This window comes from Lepisma saccharinum, chromosome 2, assembly GCF_977018435.1.
Source record: "Lepisma saccharinum chromosome 2, izLepSacc3.1, whole genome shotgun sequence".
Lineage (NCBI taxonomy): Eukaryota > Metazoa > Arthropoda > Insecta > Zygentoma > Lepismatidae > Lepisma > Lepisma saccharinum.
In genome coordinates, this window is record NC_139230.1 from 165,808,032 (window position 1) to 165,830,705 (window position 22,674).

The window sequence follows — 22,674 nt, forward strand, 5'->3', positions numbered from 1 at the left end:
AGGTTTCCACAAAAGTTTACCTCGATCTTACGTATGTTGAAACTCCAGTTTCTCGCTTGATAAGTTTCCCAATTGTGCTGGTCATAAAATTTACCAAAAAAATGTTGTTGGCTCCTATCAGCAAACAAGTGGTCGATGCTAATTTTTTCGGCCACAATTTTCATGCTCAGGCTGATTCTGGGCGAGGTTGGATCCCTCCTACTTTCCTTTGGCATCTAAAATCAAGCAACCAGTTCTGAATATGTTCTTCAAAACAAACAAATACCATAGGATAAGTAACAAAAGTGAGCCCCTCCCTTCTCCTACAACAGCTCATTCTGATAGGAAATATTGCCCATATTATTGTCTGTTCCATATTCTGATAGGAAATATTGCCCATATTATTGTCTGTTCCATGGTAAAACTTAAAGTAAGGATCATTTCTTTCTTGTTCACACTGCTGGTAAAACTTTGGTCTTCGACAATTGCATTATCTTTAAAGTGCAGAGGATTTCCTTTCTGCCACCTGCTGCTCTAACTTCCAGCCGGTCTCATTGTGTTTACGCTGCAGCTGGCACCAGTGTTTCATCTAGTGTCTGCAAAGCTGTTGCTTGCCAATAACGACAATGACTTATCCAGCACGAAGGAAAAAGCATCATTGTTTTGATTTGATGATAACAAAATTCGATCTCCAGAAAGAAAAACTAGTTAAAACAACTTCATGATGCAACTTTGTGTATATATACAGGGTGTGTCAAAAGTAATAGCACAAACTGACACAGGTGAAAGTACACAAGAATAGAAGCAAAAAAGTCTCAGTAAACATGGGTCTGCAAACTAGCAGTTTGAGATAATAGTGAATGTGTGATTACAAGCCGCCACTGACTTCATTGTTTGTAAACATAGTCCTAGTTGGTAAAATGCTAATAATACAGTATGAAAAGTGATTGGAGATCTCATTGCTTTTATTGAACATTGTACTCTAACTGTGTACTGATTGTATCCATCCTGTTTGATTACAATGCCACCTCTCGGAAATGTTTTGTTTTGTAAACGAAGAGCACACTACGGAACCTGCAAGGAATAAAGCAGTGTGTGTTTATGAAATGCAATCAGTGACGGCTTCTAACCACACATTTGCACACATTATCCGATTATCTCCAGTCTTTTGCTCGCGCCAGTGTGACTGCTGTCAAGATTCTTCAGAGTTTCGCTTCTTGCAAACAATTTCATGTTCTATTTTCTTTCCCACAACATGCATCCTGTGCATAACAGGTTGTATAACTATGCAGGATAAATACTGTTACCTGTAGTGATTTTCAGATTATCGTTCATTTTCGATAATCACATCACGATTTGAAAATCATTACAATTCTCATCCTTCGATAAAATGCTCACACATTAAGAAGTCGAGAATCTGAACGACCGCACGTAGTTTGCTAAACACTCAATAGATGGCACCACGTACCATGCATCATCACTGTTAACGCCATCTGTGGCGAACTCTGAAAGTTAGTCCTATTCACTCGATTGCTTGCTTTTGTGAATCACTTGGCATCTAGTTTTAATTGAATCAACTGCACATAACTGCAATGGTTGGGTAACGTATTGAAGTGGAACTTTCCACTTGATTTGACATGCATGTAAACCATATTCGTACTTTAAGTGACTTTTAGTGAAATGTAAAGGTGCTTTATGAACCTGCATAGCATTACCAAAATGCAAAATAACATGTGGATTTGATATTCATTGAGTTAGTGAAGCACACGTTAAATATGGATAAGCCGATGTGAAATTGCTTTAGTTTCCACTAGGTAATCGGCAGTGCAAGATGGTCAAATGTAAAGAAATGGTAGAAAAGATTGATTTTGCATGCGTGTAGAATATTACCATCCAAGTATCAGTCATTTACTAAAATTAATAAATGGTGTTTAGACACAAATGACCCGTATGAACTATAGTTGGGACTACGTAACAAAATATAATCAGCTGATGATACCAAAAAAGGTCAATCGCAATTGATCAAGTAAATGGGGGGTGAATATTATTATCAAAAAATGTGGTAAAGTTTTGAATTGTTCATCCAACGTGCATTTTTGGCAAATTGATTAAATCGTGGCATACCACGAAGCAGGTAGACAATGCTACAAAAGTCAAGAAAGGTTAAGAATGGTGGTAAAAGTGAAAGGAAAAATAAGTAAAAGTATGTACTTGTAATTTTTACCTCTTTTGTCTTAGTGCTAAATATGTACGTATCGCAGGTCGATATTGTAATTAGGTTGCAAATATACCAAAGATAAATGTGAAGTATGATATCAGAGATTTTTGTGCAAAATTTAAAAATGTTGATATTTACTTGTTACATTTTCACTGTAATTTACATATGAACATCTAAATTTGATTGTCTACGTTGACGTTTGCTCAACAGTACTGGTTGCACAAACAAGAGTGCAATGTTACAAAAGTATTGAGCTTGTTAGATTGTTTTGTGTCCACGATCCGAGCACATGGTTGCAGTCTGAATATATGTAATTAAAAAAATAATTTGAATTTGATTTTAAAATTTTGGGTGCGGCAGCACTTAGGCTATTTTGCACCCGTCACATTATACGGGGTCCAGCCCCTTATCTTTACAAAGAACAACTCTAACGTTGCATAAGTAAAATCTTAAAAGCTTAAAATGTTCTGACTTTCGTTAAAAGCTGAGGCTGTAAAGGGGCACTCAGCACACCCAAGGACAAAAAACAGGACAAAACACACAAAATTATACTGGTCAGAGTGCCAGTCGCCAGAGCCTCGTTCGTCTGCAAAACGCAGTCCAGGGTGTACTAATGTGGAAGTGAGGTTGACAGTTGGGTGTACTACGTGGAAAACCACCCCTTACACCCCTACAAAAATAATTGTCAAATAAGATGAACAAAAAGGAAATAAATGCATGTTTGATCATTGGTTAATTAAAACTCTGATCTTATTATTAATTAAACAAATTATGATGAAATCATGTGTAGTACATGGTAAGTTGAACAACGTAGTAGATTAGTAATTTTGGGTTTACTTGCATGCTGAATCGATATTTTGTTTGGCATTAATCCATACAAGTTGTTGTGCGCAATTTCCAAGTGCAAATTCTGTTTTTTACACACTGTTATTTGCATGAATATTTCTGCTGTGTCCCAGCAAGATGAAGTTCCCGTTGGAACTTTGAGGTGCTTCGAAAAATGGGGCAATAACCTGTCACGAAATACTTGTACATTCTACTGCATTTTAAAATCTAATATATATCTTGGCCTCTGTAATTAATTTTGCACTTCCCCAACTTTAAATAAGTTAACAGGCAAGTAGAACGTTACATACAGTATCCTTGGAATCTTTGTGTCCTCATTTTGTTTATATAACATTTTTCACACTTTCTTTAAAACTAACAATATTAATATATAGTACATATAAAGCTTATTTTCTGAGCTACTACCAAGTATAAAACCTCCGTTGTGGGGCTAAATTATATTCTCTACTTTATTTAAACCTGAAAAACAGGCACCATCTTGAAAAGTTTGGATAACTCGAAGTGGTTTAATTCGAAGTTGACATTTTTTGGTCCCTTGAACTTTGTACTAACGAGGTTTTTTCTGTAATTTTAAGAAAATTACCTGTGTAATGTCGACATATCCACCGCTTTCCTGGCTCAAAATAGGTGGGTCATTTTCTGTTTCCATCTGGTTGGGTGTGGGATCATTTTCCACTATCAATGCTTCACCAAGAATCTGCTCTTCTGCTGGACCAGCATCTCTACAAGAACAAAAAAAAGAAAACTTCATATATAAATCAGAAATAAAACACTGCACATTTTTCAAGGTTGGGAGCAACAGCATATGAGGAAGGGTTTAAAATTATGTGTAGCATGACAGCCTTTGTATTTTTATTATGCAATACACAGTATGCAAAATCTAACCACCACACTTCCTTAACATTACACTCATTATTTGGAAGATACATCTGTTTCAAACGTGTATCTGTAAGCCATTTATTGTACCAAAAAAAACAAAAAACTTCATGGCCTGACCATAAGTTCGCTTTAAAGTCACAAGATCAACTATGGTGTTGGATGAAATTCAAACATTTCTCACCCACAAAGCACACAGTTAAGGCACTGGTAAAATAATATTTTTGTCAAAGTAATTCAAATTAAAGTAACCCTGACAATTTTACATTGGAAAGGTAGAATATTGGTTATGAATATCTGTCAATTTTATATTGGTATTGGAGAAAATAAGATATTGGTCCATCCCTAAGATTTAATGTCAGATTTAATATCATATCAGAAAGTCTTTCCACAATTTCGTGAAGAGAAATTGCAGGAAAGGATTCATTCAGAATGTCATTTGGTCAGCCTGAATTGCTTCATCGATCTTTGTCTTTAAGGCCTTTGTCACAAGTGTGGGGTCAACCGGCATGTTCGCTGTCGTGGACACTTGTTCTTCCCACATTAAACTTGGCACACCACTTTCTCATAGATGATGCATTCATCACGCCATTACCATACACTTCTGTTATTTGCTTATGAAATTCACTGGCAAGAACTTTTCTCACACAGAGAAACCTTATCACATAGTTCACCTCACACTTGACAGGACTCTCATATTTGTTGCACATGTAGTACTCGATACCATACACATACAAGTACACGTATGCACCATCTCGCTGCTTGGCTCAAACTGATGGGAGCGTAGGTGTTTTGTGCTGAGTGCTACAGTCAAATGTTCCTTCTTTCTGGAAAGCACTTTGCCACAGATAATGAACTCAAAGATGCTGTCACTTCATCATTGAATCCATTGGAAGCACTTGAGTACAATGACGGTATCAACAAATTGGTATCATGCTATGACGGTATCAACAAACTGGCATCATGCTATAAGTGTTTGAATGGGTATGGAAAATATGTGAAAAGTAGAGTACGGCATGTAGTTTCTGCACGATAATTCCTCACACATCACTTGTCGTTTGTGTTTTACACCAAAATGTTCAATTTTTTCTGGATGACCCTCGTAATAATGAGAACAAAAGAACACATTCCCAACATACGACAATTAGGGGTCCAGGGGGAAATGCCAAATAAGTTTCAGCATATTTTCAATGCAACTTTGCATGGTTGTAGGAATGTACCACAGCTACATACATTTTTAAAATTTACTGTGGTCTATTATTGTGGTGGCCTTACAGGCCTGCTGAATACCAATTCCTTTGTTAAATATTGATTTTCTTCTTCTTCTTCCTTTAACTTTCATTACTGGAAGGTACAATGTATAAATTTCACCTCCATTAAAAGCCCTGTCATTGCAAAACCAATATATATATAATTAGTTCTTGCGCTACGATTTTTTCTACATTTTGGCAAGTTTGAAAAGCATGCGTGTGAAAAGTTCCTGTCCAAAGAGGCTTTACAGGTGGCAATCTCTCCATCCACTAAAGGTTAAACAAACCATATTTGCAAAAATGGTATTTTTTTATCTTTTAATCACCACAAAAGTGAAAAGTAATATTTTATGTGTTTCATAAATTTGTATTTGATTTATCTATAATTGAGCTATAATTTGGCAACTAAGTTTTCAGTTTGGCGACAAAGTGTCAGTCCATTTTTGAACACAGTAACCAACCTTTGAATAATGTATTATTAACAAGAGAAAAATAAAAAGAATTAAGTGATTTGGACCTATGAGAATGGAGAAGAGGTTACAAAGATAACATTCAAGTATAATTCCCTGTTTCCAACGCAAACTTTCCAAAAATTCAAGGGTACAAGCAGATGTTTGCTCTATTTCAACCTCACGTTACCCATAAAGAGTCTGAGAGATTCCAATGATTCCAAAAATTCTAATTCAATTTAATTGAACGGTATATATATTTAATATAAACTGTGGAGTTTACATTTGCCATTTTGCATACTCAGACTAGAAATACATCTACAAACATGGGATACAGTAATCTACGAAAAATTGTTAATTGTGTAACACTTTCAAATGTACCTAATCAGCTTCCAGATATCTTATCTTGCAATAATCTTCCATCTGTGTAATGTATCATAGCATGTTATTATTATGCAGTACCACTCTTGACATGTACAGAGCATACCCTGACATTCACTATGAGACTCGGCAGCAAGCGTCCCGGCGTCAGCGCTTGTCTTTCCCGGTGAACGGGTCTGTGACAGTCACATGCTACAGTCTGTTTTTTCACTCTCCCTGCCTTCGCTCTTTTTCCCTTTCTGTTGACGTTGCAGACTGACGCCAGTATAATCCTCCCTACGAAGTTGTGTTGTGTTGTCGTGTCTGTGTGTTGAAGAATGTGGCTTCATATGGCACCACAAAAGTTTACATTACAACAAAGGATTTATCTTGTCGAGTGTTACTTCGGAAAAAAGAATTTTGGAGAAGTGCGACGACGTTTTGCAACGAAATTTCCTGGTGTTCCCGTTCCACATAGGACCACTATATTAAACCTCATAAAAAAGTTTAGAGTAACAGGGCCAGTTCTGAAAAAAGTGGAAAGAAAAATGGGGAAATCTAAAAAATAAAGTATACAAAGACAATCCGCACACCATCCGTGAGTTAAAAGAGAGTATTGTACAAGAAATCGGGAGAATTACAGTAGACGAACTTGCACGTGTAAATGCCAATTTCCTTCGGAGATGCCAGGAATGTGTTGCAGCAGAGGGACATCATTTTCAACACCTTCTGTAGTCAAGGTTAGTACAAAATATGAAAACTGTAATTTTAATAGCTGGCTCTAGCGACTATCGCGGACCTCGTTCACCGGGAAAGACAAGTGCTGATGCCAGGCCGCTTGCCGCTGAGTCTTGTAACGAATGTCAGGGAATGCTCTGTATATTCCTGTTTATATCATGAAGATTAAGACATAACAGGTTGTCAGATAGATTGTTCTGCAAAGGACACTAACGAAGGAAAACTGATTGAGAGAATTCAGTTTTATTTTCCATGTAGGTTTCCTTTCTTTTCCTTTCTCGATAAAAATAAAAGTCAAACTGTGAAAACCTTGCCTCAGGGCATTAATAAATACAACGTACGTATAAATTGAATGGGATTTGGATTAATAAAAGTTACAATTTTTCACGTCTACAGATAATTCCAGTAGAATTCACGCATAATTCTCTGAGCCAAAAATTCACGCATAATTCCCGGAATTAGTGAGTAGCCACCCTGGAAGAGTTTGAGGCTGAGACTATGCCTATGTATTAGTATCCGAGTGTATTGGTTGGATATTACCGATACCACTGATCCATAAAAATGTGTGATACTTTCATGGAGTCTAATTATCCTGTAAATTATGCAAAATTTGAAGTTTCCATATATATTGTACCAATATTGTGCAAAAAGCTGTAGTTCGTGATTACATAAGACATTTTTGTAATTTTAGAATATTTTGAAGTAAAACTCTGTAAAATTGCATACAATTGGAGTGGAATACTTGTTCACTAGTATTAATCAACATTTTGAACAACTTTTAATTGTTACAATTTTCAAGCCTTGGTGTTGGCTCAATCCTACAAGAGGTATAAAGAAAGCAGAAGATGGAAATACAAGAAGGGTAGAAAGAAGAGAAAATGCATGAAGAAACATTCAAGAACCATGGATACATACCAAAAAAATTAAGATGTTTGACAGGGCCGAGCCAGCACCAATACACTTTCAGATTCCAACTCATACTCATACTGATGCTTGAACATTTTGAGAATTAAAATTGTTCGAAATAATGATTAATTATTAAAGACACATAAGCATTCCATTGCAATTACTCCACATCTATCTGCTACACTTTAAAATATTCCAAGAATTTGATCTTAATATTAAAATAGCTGTCATTTAATCACACAACACTGGTGCAAAACAAACTATAATTTCAAGTTTTGCATAGTTTCCAGGATAATTAGGCTCTGTGCAGTGCCAGATCTAAGACTGTTGGATCCCCTTCCCCCTGCGCCCCATAAAATATTACCAGAGGCTCCCTTCTATTTATCTACCTATATACATGAGAGTGTATCCATTAAATTAGGCACACACAGGAGATGCACTATGTAGATTTTCAGCGAAAAATGCAGGCTCGAGCCTGCATTTTTCGCTGAAAATCTACATGAGAGTGTATGTTCGACAAAAATTACATGTACTTGTGAAAGTCAAAGCTTTTGCTGCTATTCACAGGGTGTCCACAAAAAAAATAATCCAAAATACTCTACCTGTTTTAGTTTTTCTTAACCTTTGTTAACATGGTCCCTACTTAGGTAAAATTGGAAATTAGCCATTCTGGAAATAAATATTTTATTAAAAATCCCTACCAAAAGGTCAGTTAAGATGAAAACTGAAGCTGTATTTAACAAGAGAATTAGACTTGCTTTATCTATTAATGCATCCATGACTGCATCTGGCAGACTAGCAAGGCTCCCACATCTGAACACACATCCAGTATAATCTTCTGTGGGGCTCGTGTTGTCATCCCTATATACCTAGTGACTGTCCCTTCATCCATCTTATCTTACCACCATTCATTCTCATCTTTGAGATCAGCAGAAGGGCAGAAAAGTGTGATTGGTAGACACCCTGTATTCAGTTTCCTCAGTAGCCACAATACTATTGCAAATATATAGACATCAGTGAAAGCAAATTACAAGAATTTGTAACTAATCAGTGGTGATTTATTCATTCTACTTTTTTTTTACTTTTAACCACTGTTATTTAAAAGATTTACCAATGTTTCGGAGGCTGCATCTGCCTCCGTCTTCAGGGTAGCGTGTCTAAATGGTTGCCTTGGAGGATTATTCTAGGTGGCCTAGGCTCCACCGCGTCCGTCAGTCACAAGGACCTCTAGTATATAAAAAGTTGCCAGGTAGGATAATCAGTGGCCAGGCTCCACTTCTTAAAATGACCACGTTGAGGTCACGATCAAGGCTTCGTGTGGCACCGTTAGGTTTCCACCTTGATCACCGGGGACTGGACCGCCCCGGATTGCATGTTGACGTAAATCGGGGTTGGTGTGCATTGTGTATGAGTAGTCTATAGAGACTGTGCATGAGATATTATGTTTGTGGAGGGATAGTTTCCGAATTGTGTACCCTGGTCCCGTTGTTGTTTATGATTTTTGTAGTTTGTATTTCTGTACAATTTTTTCACTATTTTTTTTTAGTGTTTATGTTGTGTTCTGTGGGAAAATGTATGACATGTGGATGCAGTTGTGTAGTGCTGCCATCTATTGTTTTTTGAAAAAGTTTCTGACTAATGGAGTCCATATTGGTCTGATTTCTAGGCTGGGTTGGTTGATTGGTTCTGAGGTTGTTGTCATATGCGATGATTCCTTGAATTTTCTGCTGTAGCCATTTTCTTCCAGGTTTATTATCTGTGTTTTATCCCATTGTATTCTGTGGCTGTTTTCCCAGGCGTGGGTCCCTAGTTTGGATCTTTCAAAGTATCCCAGCCTGAGGTTTGTTTTGTGTTCCCCCACCATCGCTTCAAGTGTTCTGCTTGTTTCCCCAATGTATTCCCTCCCACATTCACATGGGATGCTGTAGATTACATTTTTTGTTCTTATCGGGTGTGTGGGGTCTAGTGTGAACCAGGTTGGATCGGAGTGTGTTCCTGGAGTGGAATGTAGTTCCGATGTTATATTTCTTGGTCATTTTTTGGATTCTTTCAGATATTCCTTTTATGTATGGCGTGTGGATCGTGGCCAGTGGTTTTTCTTTTGGAAGTGGGTTTGTTGTTTCTTCTGTCCATATTATGGGGTTTATTGTTTTGTGTGGGTAGTTATTGGTTTTGAGATCTTTGTAGAGTGATTTCTTTTCATTGGTAAGGTCCTGTTCGGTTTTACATATTGTTTTTGCTCGGTGCACAAGTGTTTTTACTATGCCAGTTTTTATGGACTTGGGGTGGTTGGAGAGGAAGTTTAGGTATTGTCCTGTATGGGTAGGTTTTCTGTATACTTTAGTGGAAAGGGTGATGTCTTGTCTTGTAACTAGTATATCTAGGAAAGGTATAGTTCTGTTTTTTCCCACTTCCATGGTGAATTGGATTGTGGGTCTTAGGCTGTTTAGGTGTTGCAGAAAGATGGGTAACGTGTGTTCCCCATGTGGCCAGACTACAAAAGTGTCGTCCACGTACCTGAACCAGGTGGATGGTTTGAGGTGGTGTGTGGTTAAAGCTATTTTTCGAAATGTTCCATATAGATATTGCTGACTATTGGCGATAGAGGAGATCCCATGGCCATGCCTTCTTTCTGTTGGTAGAATATGTCATCTATTTGGAAGTATGTAGTGGTCAAGCAGAGGTTGAGCATTTCCATTATTTGTTCGGGTTTTAGATTTCCTAGTGTGGTGTTATGTTCTAGGAGTTTCTCTTGTATGATTTGTAATGTTTCATTTATTGGTACGTTGGTGAACAGGCTAACTATGTCAAAGCTGACCAGAATTTCATGTCCAGTGAGTTGTATCCCTTGGATACGTTGAATGAAATGTTCTGTGTTTTTTATGTGTGTTGTGTTTCCTGCGAGGGGGGTGAGTGCTGGTAGTAGAAATTTTGCCAGGTTGTAGCATGGTGAGTCCCTAGTGCTAACGATAGGACGAAGTGGTATGTCTGTTTTGTGAATTTTTGGTAGTCCATACATGTGAGGAGGTTTGCTGTAATATGGATTGATTTTCTTTCTTATGTTTTCAGGTATGTCTTTCTTCATTTTTCTTACAGTTGTTTGTACCTTTCTTTCTATTGTTGGAGTAGGGTCCTTTTTTAGTTGGATATAGCTATCATTGTTAACTAAATGTTTGAGTTTTTCTTGATATGCTGTTGTGTCGAGTACAACTGTGCAGTTGCCTTTGTCTGCTGGGAGTACTGTAATCTCTTTGTTCTTTTTGAGGTTGGCCCATGTTGATGCGAGTGTGGCAAGAACTAGACTATCGTGTCAATCTCTGCCATTGAACATTTGTAGGTATAAAAAAACTGAGTTCCTTGTTTCTTCTGGACTGGTTTCATTAGCGTAAGTTCAATACTTTACTTGCAATAAATTCTTGAAACCCCTTGGAAACACCCAGTATAAATTGCATTTTTTCTGTATATCTTCTATTGGTCTCTGCACCCCTGAGTAACAACTACGTTTATTCTTTAACACACACATATTTGATTTATTGCTACTGATTTGGTTTATTTTTCTTTTCTGGCACTTTTGGCTAATTGCAAAGATGAGAATGAATGATGATATGATGAAGGAACACTCACAAAGAGCACCCTTTCCAGGAGAGGATTAAAACCCAGGACCCCAGGTGTTGTAGCATTATGTGCTAACCACTCTTCTACCACAGAAGTTGGCACACATATTTGAGTATGAACCCTATATTATACACATGGCAAGGGCCTCCTAAAGGCTTGCTCATCCCAGAGACCCCACACTGTGGGGTTTTGCAGTTTGTAGATCCAACACTGGGTTTGTGAAAGAGCTGCACAAAGTTCTAGTTTCATGAAACTCGCGAGATACTCAGCATCTGATGTACTGGTGATTAACTGCAAACCAATACTTTCTGATACTGATGACACTGGTTTCAGCAGTACCTTGGCAGGTACTGGAACCAGCTCAGCCTTTATGTCTGACTAAGATGCCAACATGCTTGGAGTATGGTTTGATTGATTGAGCTTGTATTTCCACTTTATGCACAGCAAGGCTAATCGGGACTGGACCTACAGTTTAAAGTGGGATCCAAATCACAGAGTGCCTCCACTGAGTAAAACCCAAGAACCCCTTGATTACAATGCTTTGAGTATGTTAATGAGGATGAAGACAAGAGTACTACATACCTATCAAGCAACTGATCCATTATTTCTTCCAATCCAGCTTCATCTCCTTCATCTGGACCATCTGGATTGTGACTTTCAGAATTCGGCTCTAGACTTTCTGCAGCTGCTGAAATGTCATGCTCTGTATTTTCAGTATCCTCTACAGTCTCCTCACCTTGAGCATGGGTAGCCTCTGAATTTGTTGTTCCTGTGAATATGTACAAATAAACAAATATTTAATCAATAAATATTGAACCTGGATCAGGATGTTGGTGTTCATTGCTTGATACAATGGATAGATATATATATTTATCATCATCCAACTCAAAATTCTACACAAAAGGCACGAGACACAATTAACATCTTATGCATGACTGATAACTTGATATACGTGTAGTTCGTCAAAGCTTGTTTTAAGTCATCCACTTTATGCTCATAGGTTAATTGAGACTGCATCTACTGTACTGTGCAGAGTACCTCCAATAGGGATCAAATCCTGATCACTGTGTTACCACTACACTATCAGGGATGGCTGATATCACATATCATTCAAAGTAAATATTTTACTGAAGGGTGATGCATGTACAGATGCATTTCATACACTTACTATGATTATATCTATCACAAAGACTTAACTACAAAAGGATATTACACAGGACTATCCAAAATGATTGTTGAGGTTTGCAGAAATCACTGACTATAAGGCGTACAGTTTTAGAAGCGATATCAAGCCAGGCCATGCAGAGCCTTTCCGTGGTGACCAGCCATTGGCAGAACTGCAATATTGTGCAGTTAGGAAACTGTGGTGTGCAAGTTAAACACAGTGTTCTGTATTTTTCTTGCATGCAAGAAGTTTTCATAAAACTCGCCACTTTAAGGTTCATCATAAGATGGGGAAAGATATTTTGAACCTGACAGTCCAAGTCCCATAAATTTCCATTGCCTACAGCCGGAGTTATCATTTCTTGAAGAAACACAGGAAACAGCACATCTCAACACACACACATACAATAACCTTTTATTTTCCTTCCCTCTGTTTTTCTCGTTGCCACCGTGTTGACACACTTGAGTTGTTGTCTCTTTGGAAAACAATGGGTGTTAAATTACAATATCAGGGTGGCTACAAACAAGCAAAAATGAAATTCCCTGACTTTTCCAGGTTTTCCAGGACAAAATTTACATTTTTCCCTGACAATTACAAACTAAACTAAATCGATGTTTTTGTAAATTGAAATAATAAACTCATACAGATCCAGGCATGGATTTGTTAAGCACCAATATTATCTTCTATGAAATTGACTTAATTCCTCTATTCTCTATGATTTGAATTCAAACTGCAAAATAGTGAATTTGGAAAATTATTACAATTCACAAGCTAGGGAAGGATTGATTACGGAATTTTGTCATACGCAGTACGTTTAAAATAAAATACTTGATTATTTTTAAAGTTACGACTAAATGAGATAAGAGGGAAGAGTGAATGATTAAGAAATACAATTTGTAATTTATCAGTCTCCTTATCCATTCTCGGTATTATATGTTGATATTTCCACTGAAGTTTGGAACCCTCTGCTTGCAAGAACCATGAGTGCGGACTCATTTTTCAATGCATAAAGCTACTTCTCTCTTCTCTGTAAAGCAAACAACTTAACTCTTTCATATAAGTGAAACAATTGAATCGAACAAAATAAAGTGTCATATTTCCTTACTTCATCAATGGGATTTCTGCTTCAGTACAGTATATCCAAGTGAAGTACTGTGAAATTGACAACATGCAGTTATACCTTTAATGCTGACGAAAAGGGTATGTAGGTATTAGAAATTTAACGCAAGGAATTTATAGAATTGCATTGTATAGGTACATGATTTAGCTAACCACACATTAAAACAGGAACACACTAATAATAAAAGCTTCTGAAAGTTCATATACGAGGGGCATCCAATGGTGCCTATACGCAGTACTAGTTTTCGGAGGAAGAAGTGGCATGTAGCTGTAATCTGGTACAGTTGCAATGCAGCCGTTTTAGGACAGTTCTAGGTTAAAGATTGCAGCTATCATACAGTCTCCCACAGACTGCGATGTAGCCTATATTGCATGCTCAGAATTTGGCTCAGAGCCACCAGCAATTGTGTGAGGTGTGCAGATCGGATGTCGTGAATGATAGTATGGTCAGACGATGGTGCAGACAATTCACGGAAGGCCAATCGAATGTGCACAACCCCATACAGCTGAGTATACACGGGCCCTTTGCATAACTTCAGGTGAGAGATCTTGGACCACTCCCTGTACAGCCCTGCCCTTTATGTACCGACTTTCATCTCCTGGTTTAACTGAATAGGTTTCTGGCAGGGCAAGGATTTGACAGCTACACTGCGGTAGAGATAGTTCCAGTCTTTGTTTGTCAGACACATATACCATGGGCATACAAAATTTAGTGCCATGCTACGACAAATGCGAGAACAATGGTGGTGATTATGCCGAAAATTAAGTTAGGACTCACTGTTACTAATGCAATAAATTACTACTGATATTATTGTTTTATTTATGCCTAATCGGTAGGGACCTTAATATTTTGTTATTTTTTTTAAATTGGTGTATTTTCTTATTTTTTATTTTTTACTATACGGTGTTATTTTTCCCAAAATTCACATTTTCACTTTAGCGCATTTTCTGGAAAATAGCTGAAATTATACCTTCATGGTGTTTTTAAACTACTGTTTCAAATTGTAAGTCACATGGCTTACGCCTCTTCGTGAGAGTTTGATATATTGAAAGTTATTTTCCATACCCCTTTTTTAAAATTTTAAGGTAAGGATTTTAGATAATGGAATTTTCCCCGTATATACTGAAGGGTGCATAATGACCATAAGTGGCGACGCACCAAAAAATTAAAATCAATCAATCTCACGTGACAGATACCGATATATTATAGCACCAAAAATTGGCATTATCTTTTTTGACTTGTTACTGTTACGTTTCCCAAAATTCGCGTTTTTGTTTTAGAACATTTATCTGCCAAATATACCGAAACTTAATACTTCATTGTGCTTTTAAACTATTATTTTAAATTGTAGGTCACATGGTCTACGTATTTTCGTGACAGTTTGATATGTTGGAACAGATTTTTGAGGAAGTAAAAGTAAAGTGCTTCCCTGCACTTTTCCATGAAGGTGTATAGGGGTGTAGATTTAGGGTCCCACACTTTCTTGATCACGGCTGAAGGTGGGGGTGATGTGATCAGCACCACGCTCCTGGCTACCTTTATCCCTCAAAGTTTCCTCAAGGTACCAGCTTCATATGATGCTGGGCGGTCGCCGGAGCAGTTTGAATAGGTGGAAAACATCCCGGTTCTCCCCCGCAAGGGAACGACCCCGGGTCTCTCGCATAGTAGTCAGACGCCCTAAAGAGTGAACTCCATTATTACTCGCTCGACAAATGCCGATGGCGCGCACTTAGCTTGGTAATTCAAAACATATCTCGTGTGACAAATACGAAGATGTGGCTCCCGTGTGACGGTAGATACCCACTCGATCTCCTGTTAGAACCCTGCCACTTTGCTCTGTGATGCAAATGGTTTTGATAAAAGTTGAAAAAATCGTGGGAAATACATGATTTAATGTGTCTGTCGGAAATATTCCATGTTCGTTTAACTCTACAATTTACTCTTGAGTAAAATGTTGGAAAACTTGCATGTTCTATGTACACAAACATGGCCTAGAAAAGACAAGAATGTTGGATTTCATGGAATTTTACGCTGTTTTAGGACATTTCTTTAAAAAAAATCGTTAAAAACGCCAACAATTCGCATTTTATGCCAAATTCGCATTATTTCGATATTTCGAATGGGCGAAAAATGTGTCCAGACATCACTACACATAACTAACTAACTAACTAACTCCCTAGCCTTCTTAAACCCGAAAGTCATGTCTGCCGCAACACAGGCCTTCCAACTGTCCCTATCTTGAGCAAGATCTATATACTCTTTTCCATTCCTACCTATTTCCCTTAGGTCCATATCAACGTTGTCCCTCCATCTTCGTCTTGGCCTTCCTACAGGTCTCTTACCATCAGGTTTCCCAACAACAATCCTGTAAACTCCTCTTTCCTCTCCCATTCGTGCCACATGGCCTGCCCACCTAAGTCTTCTTGATTTAATTATTCTAATAATATCTGGACATGAATACAAATTATGTAGTTCTAAATTATGTAACCTTCTGCACTCACCTGTCTCCTCATCCCTTTTAGGTACAAATATTTTCCTAAGGATCTTATTTTAAAAAATTCTAAATTTAAGTTCCTCTTTCAATGTAAGAGACCAAGTTTCACATCCATATAATACTACAGGCAAAATTACTGTTTTGTATATTTTAACTTTTTGTTTCTTAGATATTAAACAAGAAGACAAAAGTTTATGAAGAGAGAAGTAACATGCATTTCCTGAATTAAGCCTACTTTTTATTTCCTCTTTAATATAATTTTCATTTGTTAATATTACTCCTAAGTATTTGAATTTGGAAACTGGTTCAAACGAGTTGTTATCAATAATTAGATTTTTATTATTACCTAACACTTGGTTTCGGCCTGTAAGCATATATTTAGTTTTCTCTTTGTTAACTTCCAAACCTATCTCTTTGGCAGTTTTGAAAAATATTTTAGCATTATTCTTAATTGTATTCACATCATTCCCCAGTAAGTCTACATCATCTGCATATGCTAACAACTGAGTCACACCATTTAATTTTAGTCCTTCTTTAGTTTCGTTTACCTTCCTAACAGCATATTCTAAGGCAAAATTAAAGAGCAATGGAGATAATGCATCTCCTTGTTTTAACCCATCATGAATTGTAAATTTGTCAGACATATTAATACCCACACGAATTTTACTTTCTGTTTCACTGGTGCATATTTTTATCATACTAACAAGCTTCTTAGGTATTCCAAACTCTACTAATATATTATATAATTTATGTCTTTTGACCGAATCATATGCTTTTTTGAAATCAATGAATAGCTGATGGACATTTTGATTATATTCCCACTTATTTTCCAAGTGTCTGTCTGATGTGAAAAATTTGATCTGTAGTTGATCTGTTACGTTTAAATTCACATTGATAATCACCTATAATTTCATTAGCATATGGGGTTAGTCTTGTTAAAAGAATGTTAGATAATATTTTATATGTTGTTGAGAGTAGAGAAATTCCACGGTAATTATTGCTGTTCATTTTATCACCTTTTTTAAACACAGGAACAATTATGGATTCTTTCCACTTATGAGGGATTTCTTCTTTATTCCATATTAAACAAATTAATTTATGAATTTGACATATTAATGAATTTCCACCATATTTAATTAACTCAGCTGGTATTAAATCAATGCCAGGTGCTTTGTTATTCTTTAGCCTTTTAATAGCATCTTTAACTTCCGTCAAGTTAGGTTCTGCTGTGTGGACTTCATTTACATTTTCATCACTACACATTCCTAAACATAACTTCCCAGCAATTACCATTTTTCACGGTTTTGGCGTTTGCGAAAAATTAATGTCCCTACTAATTGGAAATTACTTTCTGGCCACCCCTCATATAAATAGTAGATGGAAAGTGAAAATTTAGCAGGGCTGGCAGAGAAAAGTCAATCCTTGAAGAAAGTGATTTGCTTTTATGATTGAATGAATCTAGTAAATATGATATTAAAATATTTACGTATTTATTATTAGTATTTTGTTTCATAATATTGGACATTAACCTTATCCTGTGAGACATTAATGACCATCTCTCACGAGTTTAAACAGACAGGACAAAGAGTGGCGTTAATTTCAATGCAATACTAGTGTTACAGTAAATTTGAGGTTGGGAGCATGCTCTTGCCAATTTTTAAAACGTTCACCATTGCAGATTTATGTTTAACTTTTTCGTGATAGTATTCAATATATATCCCGTTTGGTTGAATTCTTCTTGATATCTAAGAATATTGCAATGTCATTGTAAACGTATGTTAATTTGTGCGAAACCAGTAACGTCAGGATGATGAAAGAAGACCTTCGTAAGCACTGCTACATTAAATAAGGTGAAGTGAGCCAGAAGAGTAATAAAATTCCAGCAGCATATTTGCAGCCTAAAGCTATTCTTGTTTATGCATGCGATTTTTGTTGGATGTTGCAGTCCATGCAATTTCTGTCGCATGTTGTAGTGAGATACCTTGTCAGGTGGCGATATTCAACAAAAATCGTATGTACCAATGGAACCTATTTGTTTCCACGTTCCTTCAGTTTGCCCAACAAAATGCCTTACTACGTGACAAGTCCCCTTACTACTCCCATATGGACAAGAAAAAAATATAATTCAATGCATTTTCCACGTAATATTTAGAGGCTTAACCTTTACTACCCCAATAATACCATATGGTATCATCAGAGTAAGGTCGAACTGGCCTGATGATACCACATGGTATAATTGTGCTGATTACGAAATGGATGTGCTTTTTGGATGTTCATACTCTGTTTGGGTGGAAACTCTTGACACAGGTCTGGAGCAAGCTTAGGAAATTCATATTGATTATCAACCTCCACCTTCTCCTCCCCTCTGCAACATATCCATGCTACATTTCCGAACAGAGTTTCACATTTTGGCTCATTATTCAATTTGTATGGCACCCAGAAACATGAAATATGTTTCAATCTCTTTGGAAATGTCCATTCTTTGAAAAGAATACTAAGATTTGCGCCTTCTCCCTAAAATAGCGGGAGAAGAGGGGGCAAACTTCAGATATTTATGTTTTTTCCATTAAAATTCGGGGGTCGCGCCACCCAAACCCCCCTTCCTCAGTTCGGCGTTCTGAATTGTAAACGGTTGCATGCTCTGATGTTTTAGCTGCAAAACAAAACTTATCCGAAGTAGATTGCTCCCATAGTGCCCGAGTTATAACAATTGTCTGAGCAATATCCTAATTACCTATTTTTAGTAAAAAAAAACAGTGTTCACATTTTGGCTTATGACACCCAAGAACATGAAACATGTTTCATTCTCTTTGAAAACGTCCATTCTTTGAAGAGAATACTAAGCTTTGCGCCCTATCTCCAAAAAAGCGGGAGAAGAGGGGGCAAACTTCAGATTTTTATGTTTTCTTCATTGAAATTCGGGGTCGGGCTCCCCCAAACCCCCTTCCTCGGTCAGGCGTTCTGAATTGTACACGGTTGTATGCTGTGATGTTCTATCTGCAAAACAAAACTTATCTAAAGTAGATTGCTCCCATAGTGCCCGAGTTATAACAATTTACCTCCAAAAATGCAAATTACATATTTTTCGTAAAAAAAAATCACATTTTGGCTTATTATTCAACTTCTATGGCACCCAAGAACATGAAACATGTTACGTTCTCTTGAGAAATGTCCATTCTTTGAAAATAATAATAAAGTTCGCGCCCTCTACGCAAAATAGCGGGGGAAGTAGGGGCAAACTCCTTTTTTTTCCCATTGAAAATTGGGGGTCGTGCCCCCCAGCCCCTCTTCCTCGGTTCGGCGTTCTGAATTGTACACGGTTGCATGCTCTGGTGTTTTATATGAAAAACAAAACTTATCTGAAGTAGATTGTTCCTATAGTGCCCGAGTTATAACAATTTTCCTCCAAAAATGCAAGTTACATATTTTTCGTAAAAAAAATCACATTTTGGCTTATTATTCTACTTGTATGGCACCCAACAACATGAAACATGTTTCATTCCCTTGAGAAATGTCCATTCCTTGAAAAGAATACTAAAGTTCGCGCCTTGTTCCCAAAATAGTAGGAGAAGAGGGGGCAAACTTCAGATTTTTGTTTTCTCTATTTAAATTCGGGGGTCGAGCCCCCCAAACCCCCTTCCTCAGTCCGGCGTTCTGAATTGTACACGGTTGCATGCGCTTATGTTTTAGCTGCGAAACAAAACTTATCCGAAGTAGATTGCTCCCATAGTGCCAGAGATATAACAATTTTCTGTTCCCGTGCAGAATTCCATAACGATATCTTTAAATAAAAAAATTAAAAAAGTCAATGAAGACGAAATTCCCTGACATTTCCCTGACTTTTTTTGACACCTCAAATTCCCTGACTTTTCCCGGTTTTCCAGGTTTTCCAGGTCTGTCGCCACCCTGAATATACACAATGACCCTTCATTCTCCAACATTGCGAGTCTGGGTCAGTTTGAGTTCTTTTATGCTACAGTGATATATTATAATCCTGTGTAGAAATATTGGCTATAGTATTTCACTGCACTCTGCACTCATATATACTACGAATGCATTATAAAAAAAATAGTTTAATATTGGACACAGCGAAATTTGTCTTTTCCTTCTGCTAGCAGTTAGTTCTGGCTGTGCATTGACTGAACTCATGTTCCTTATAAAAGCGTACACGGTATAACACTTACTACTAAACAATTTTTTTATTTTTATTTGTCACCACACTTCTTGCAGTGTGTTTATAAATGATCAATATGCTCCCCTCTTGTCACTCTCCCGATATCTACCTGATATTTGAATTCCTGTCATGCATGTTGGAGTATGTCCATAGTGATGGTTTCATTAATTCACACCTGTAGTTCTCCAATGGAGTGAGGTAGAGGAGAAACATAAGACAGCATCTTTCATGGAACCCCAAAGAAAAAAAAACAGGGTGAAGGGAGCAAGGGGGAGAGGGCAAGAGATTCTGATTATCTTCATTTCAGATCCACTGTGGCAGTGTGTTGTTAAAAAAAATATCCGCATTTCCAAATGAAAATGGGGCAGGTTGCCATCCAACTGCATCCCTGTCCTAATTTTGCAGTGGGATAAGCTGTTTGGTTAAAATATCAAGAAATGTTGACCCAGTCACTGTTGGCTTGGTGAAAAAATAATGGAAGAGGAGGCATAAAGGGACAATGCACAAAAAAAGGTTGACTTTGGGGAAGTTCCGATGATTTTCAACAATCACATGTGGATTTCCCACACTCCAAATCTGAACATTGTGTGTTGCTTAACAACTTAAACACTAGCCACCATTTTGAGAAAACTGCCTCCTGGTGGGTGTTGACACAACTACATGTTACGAATGAGAGGCACACAAAAACTTGGGTCAGTTTTTTAATAGAATGCAGTGGCAACACAGTATTAATAAGAAGTTCGTCAAATTCCAATAATAATTTTGGAAAGCCCTGTATTTCAGATATTGCTACAAACATCCTCAAAGGACAACTGAAATCCTATGCCTATAATAGGGATGTGAGAAAGCTGATTTCAATTATCTGAATGATATTGTGTTCACCTACAAGAAATAATCCCAGAAGTTGCTTGTTTAGCATTCAGACTGATGCAGAATTACAAGAAAGAAATTACATGCATTACCTGTCTGAGCACCAGCACCTTCTTCAACAGCTTGCTCCGTAGGTTTCTGCTTTCCAGATTTAGCATTAGTAGATGTAGAAGATGGTTGATTTACAATACGTGACAATGTTTCCAAAGGTTTCAACGCCGAATTTATTGTCACTGCCATGTTGGGACTGGACAAATCTAAACTGTGAGGTATGCGAGCCAAGTCTGTTATCAACCCTTTTTTCAGCATTATACGAACCATGTTATTCACACTGCTAAAGAAACAAAATAACAAAATTAAGTACTTATAATCCAAACAATGACAAATCACTAATTCTGTATGAATTTTACCTTAAGTTAAAACAATTATCTGGTATCTTGTAATGTGGATTTTGATATTTCAATAGCACTTCATATGATACACAATACTACATTAGCCTCAACACATTCCAAGTTTAAATTCACAAATTTTTACTCTCCCAGGTATCTCTTCAGCCCTTAAAACAAAAGAGTTCTGTTAGGAAAATAAAGGTTGGGTTTGATATTGCACTTTCCCAGATTATACATTTAATCCTCAAAAAAGCAACAAGTTACAAAATTTCTACAGATTATACTTTCCCATCCATTTTAAGGCTCTTCACATTGGGTCCTATGAGAAACATAAAATATCAAGGATCCACTGTATTAGTTTAATTAACCTCTAGTGGACAGCTGGGATAAACCATCTTCCTAGCACTACTTGGCAGGAATTAACGGGCCATTTCTTAAAAACTACACATGTTATTTAAGTTCTGTCTTTATAGTTCATTTGTATGTCAAGGTATGACACACTTGAATTACAAAACAATATATCCATTGTTGCTATTATTAACAAGTGCAAATTGAAAATGTATTTGTTTTCCCTCCGAGTATTGTGTGATAGATCTTATAAAATGGGCTATAACTCTTCAACCACAGCAATTTAATGATATATTTCATTTTACAAGCAAGACATTCACATGTGACAATAAGGATTCCAGGGGAAAATGCCCAATTTTCAAAATTAACAAAAATTACAACTTTAAAAAATGTTGTGTAATTTCAGTTTTCCCCCTCCAAAATTGGGGAGCATACCAATGGACAGTTGGGCCAATGCTAGAAGTGAAATTCTGGATTTTTTTCTGTAAGCTATGCTTTTTATTGTTGTTATCCCCCCTCCCCAGAAGTATCAGCTTATTCAATGAATTTTGCATGGTTGTAGAAAAGTTTGAGTTTAGTTTAAAGTCAATTTTATGCACAGATAGGCTAATTGGGACTGAACCTAACGGGGATCGAACCCCAAGACCCCTTCCTTAATCACAGGTTCTTGGAATATGAGGGTCACTATTTATATTTTGAGCCTAACAATGAAAAAAAGGAATTTGGCATTGAAAACTGCTTTTATTGTTTTTCGAAGTATTCTCCTTTATGGTCAATACACTTTTGCATTCGTTCGAACCATTTGTCAAAGCAGTTTTTCCAATCTTCTTGAGACACCTCCATAATATGGTTTTTGAACGCATCAACGGTGTCTTCC

The 22,674-nt window shown here is 37.0% G+C and overlaps 1 protein-coding gene across 4 annotated transcripts in view; it reads right to left on the minus strand.

The window, feature by feature from the left end:
- Positions 1 to 22,674, minus strand: part of HUWE1 (HECT, UBA and WWE domain containing E3 ubiquitin protein ligase 1) — a 286,413-nt gene that overhangs the window by 99,495 nt on the left and 164,244 nt on the right. For all 4 annotated transcript variants that reach the window (XM_083117661.1, XM_083117662.1, XM_083117659.1 and 1 more), the window contains exons 35-37: positions 21,153 to 21,394; positions 11,820 to 12,006; positions 3,627 to 3,765 (exon numbers count right to left, since the gene is read on the minus strand). In XM_083117661.1, the coding sequence (XP_082973787.1) occupies positions 3,627 to 3,765; positions 11,820 to 12,006; positions 21,153 to 21,394 (568 nt within the window). The remainder of the gene's footprint in view (positions 1 to 3,626; positions 3,766 to 11,819; positions 12,007 to 21,152; positions 21,395 to 22,674) is intronic.